At 35.1% G+C, this 3869-nt stretch overlaps 1 protein-coding gene across 1 annotated transcript; it reads right to left on the bottom strand.

The window, feature by feature from the left end:
• Positions 1 to 1641: 1641 nt before the first annotated feature.
• Positions 1642 to 2349, bottom strand: LOC111688281 (uncharacterized protein C683.02c-like). Its single transcript, XM_023450769.2, has one exon. The coding sequence runs from the start codon at positions 2347 to 2349 to the stop codon at positions 1642 to 1644; it is 708 nt and encodes a 235-aa protein (XP_023306537.2).
• Positions 2350 to 3869: the final 1520 nt, after the last annotated feature.

A 3869-nucleotide genomic window follows, 5' to 3' on the forward strand; every position in this document is an offset into this window, starting at 1 on the left:
TTATGTCCAGGGTGATGATGGCACAATACTTTTTGTTCATACCTTTTCCATATATAGCAGATTTCGCCATACTTATCACAGTGTTAATTGCATCAATCGTTGAGCGCGCTTTCCGAAATCCGAACTGTCTTTCCGAGAGTCCCCTTGCTCTTTCCACTGCTGGGAGTAGTCTATTGTAAATGACCCTTTCCAGGGCTTTACCTATAGTATCCAATAGACAAATCGGTCTATAGGATGATGGCTCTCCTGGTCTTTTGTTGGGCTTTGGTATTAGAACCAACCTTTGCTTTTTCCACGTAGTAGGGAATTTTCCTAAACGGAGGCAATTGTTAAATATATTAGCAAATACCTGTGGTTTAGTCTTCAGGGCTATTTTCAGTGCCCTGTTTGGTATTCCGTCCAAGCCTGGAGCTTTTCTGTCGCCAATTTTTGATGTTATTTCTAGGATTTCTTCCTCTGACACTTCTTCAATAGGGATTTCGTTATATGTTGATATCTCCTGCCACGGATGGCCTTTTGGGAATAGCACTTCAACTATTTTTCCAAGCAGTTGTGGGCATTTCACCTGAGTACTCTTTTGTCCCTTTAGGCGTGACATTACTATTCTATATGCACTTCCCCAGGGATTCGAATCGACTTCATTGCAAAGTTGTTTAAAACAGTCTTGTTTGCTTCTTTTGATAGCCATTTGGAGGCTTCGCCTGGCCATCTGGTATGCTTGTCGCCGGGTATTTGAGTCTTGTCTAGACCTTCTTCGTTGAAATATTCGTCTAGCTTTAAGACACTGTCGCCTAAGTTCTGCGATTTCAGAGTTCCACCAATAGTTTGGTTTCCTCTTGTCTGATTGCCTTCTTCGTGGCATTGAGGCATCGCAAGCCTTCTTTAGAGCGTCCATAACGTCCTTTTCGTCAATTCGGGTTCCCTCGGACGGCAAAGAAGAATTGAATTCTATAAGGAACAATTCAGGATCAAGTTTGTCGGATGCCCATCCCGGAGGATAGGATGTTATCCTTGAGCTTTTTTGCAGCGTGATTTCATTTCCAAAAGAAAATACTATAGCTTGATGGTCACTGTGGGTATAGTGATCGCTTACCATCCATTTAAGATCCCTTGAGAGACAGGGACTTACGAATGTTATGTCCACAATTGAACCAGATTCTCCTCTTCTAAAAGTTTGTGAGTTTCCAGTATTGGCAAGGACTAGATCGAGCTGACTAAAGGCTTCTAAAAGTATACGTCCTCTTGCATTTGTGGAGATACAGCCCCAATTAACCGCCCATGCGTTAAAATCACCAGCTATAATTTTAGGGTTATATTTCACAGCATCTTTCACAAGCCTATCTATGAATAATTCATATTCATTTAAGGGAATGTTTGGTGAGACGTAACAACTATAAAAGTAGATACCTCCGATTTTTGTTCTTACGAAACCTTCATCCGGGGTTTTCATTGAATCCTGGAATGCATATTTGCCACAAGACCAGATTGCTGCTTTCCCTGTCTTATCCTTCTCCCATACGCTGCTGTATAAATTTTTATACTGCTCGCAGACTATCGCTATGTCCAGGTCCATCTCTATAATTGTCTGGCTAAGAAGGTCTTGGGCCGCCGCACAATGGTTCAGATTTAACTGTATAATTTTCATCTTATAAGAGAGCTAAGCGCCTTCTTAAACACCGGACATTTACTGCTACCAGCTATATGTCCAGTTTCGAGGTGATTATTAGCTACACAAAACATACATTTAGGTTCAGATGTGCAGTCATTTGCAAAGTGGTTTGCTTCACCACATCTACGACACAGTTTTGACCTGTCAACACTGCTGTTACAGCTACTAGATATATGTCCGAATTCTAGACATCTGAAACAACGTTTGAGTACGATGGGTTCTCGTACACGACAGACCGACCATCCAATTTTGAGCTTTCCCATTTTTAGAGCTTTTTGGGCAAGTGCATCTGGAAGGCTAATTTTAGCCGTTTGTGTGCCACCGTAGGCTTTTCGGATATTCTTAACCACATTTTCCTCCAAGGCCGGTGCGTTAAGTTGGTCCTTCAGTGCAGCACAAATATCCTCCTTCGTTGTGATTTCGTCGAGGTCCTTGCACTCTATTAACGTCTCACTGACTTTTGTTTGTATTTTAGCACTTTCTCCTAGAGATTTTCCAACTAGATCGTTGAATACATCTGTCTCATCTCTGTCAGAGCTGCTAATTTCTAGCAGCAATTCTCCTTTTAGTGTTCTGCGAATTCGGCGAACATTTTTCCCAAAGTTCTTGAGTGCCGGATCGGCTTTTATTTTGCGCAATATATCTGCGTATGTGGTTTTACCATTTGCAGAGATTATCATCGCATTAGGCCTGCTTTTGTTTTGGCGCCTACTCTTTTTTCGCCTTACCGTTGACCAGTTAGACGACGATGCGGTATTATCCTCTACACATGAATTTTGTCTGGTCTGTAATATTGTGTATGATCTTATCTAAATTGTGGTAATGTTTCACTTTCCTCCTTATTTCGCCGTCTTTTCATAAGTTTGCACATTTCAGTCTTTCAGATACTTTCATTAGCTCCATGAAAAAGTTGCAGAAGAAATGTCTAATATTTTGATAGACGTTTTAAGTTAATATGTTTGAATGTATTTCAATAGTTGACAGGAGCCACATGGCTAATACTACTAACATACATATATTATATAATTTATGCCGTTTAATTGTTAACTCCATAAAGAAAGTAGAGGTATAAATATAGTTGAAACATAATTCAAATTAATAATTTGTAAGAAATTTTTAAAATTTCCAATATTAAGGAAATAATACATGAATAGTTAATTTGGTAGCATTGCTATAATAGTGATATATTACCAAATTTTAAGAAGTTAAAAAGAAATTTATGAAAACTTTATAATATTATGGTAGGTCATAAACCTTTTCACTTTTCTTTAGCAACGACAACAACAAAAATAGAAGTTAGTTAAAAAAAAGTGAAAAAAATACGTACACATTATATGCAGATATATTACTAAACACCTTCTCAAAATTGAATTTTAAATCAATTTTTAATTTCAAGTGCGTGTGCCACTCATCGTTTTAACATTTAACGAAAGAAAAAAAATCACATTCAAACATGTTTTAGTTTTTTTTTTAATAATTTTTTTGTTCATATTAAAGACAATACCTACTCGTATGAGTGTAAGTACAAATTAATGTTCATGTTCATTTACAATATTGTTTAACATAAAGAAATAAATGAAAAAAGCAATTTCAAGTGAAAATTTCTTTTTAATATTATTTTTTTTTCTTACACTTTTTTTTATTAATGTATACGAATTGAATGGAATTTAAAGCAAAAGCTAAAGAAATATAAGTAAAAAAAATTATGTTCATAAATAATAATTGTGTCTTTAACGTCATTGATATTGTATTGCAACCTTAACTGAAAAAAAACAAACAAATTAGAAAAAAATTATGGTCATGTATGAAATTAAAAAAAGTGCTTATTGCTTAAGTCTTTTGTTTTGGTGAGGTAATATTGAGTTTATTATTTAGTAAGTTTATTTATTACTAAGTTTAATATAAAATTATTTAATTTGTAGTATTTTGTTATGATATTTGCTTTAGAATTTTAATAAGATATTATTTTTTTTTTTTTTGAAATTTCTATTATTATAAAAGTTTTAAAGAGGCCCAATATAAGAGGACATTTTTATCACCAACACATTTGCAGTTAAATAAAGAGCCACTAACCCAACTGTTCTAGTTTGGAGTACGTGATATATTATAACGACCAAGTATTACTGGTAAAAAGATCATAATTCACAAAAAAATGTGTTTGTCAAACTTATATATTAGTAATTAGAAAAAGTTGTCATTG

Source organism: Lucilia cuprina, chromosome 6, assembly GCF_022045245.1.
Source record: "Lucilia cuprina isolate Lc7/37 chromosome 6, ASM2204524v1, whole genome shotgun sequence".
In the NCBI taxonomy this organism is placed as follows: Eukaryota; Metazoa; Arthropoda; class Insecta; order Diptera; family Calliphoridae; genus Lucilia; species Lucilia cuprina.

What these genes read in the sequence shown, in the direction of transcription:
- LOC111688281 (XM_023450769.2), bottom strand. Translation starts at nt 2,349, where the DNA reads ATGATAATCTCTGCAAATGGTAAAACCACATACGCAGATATATTGCGC.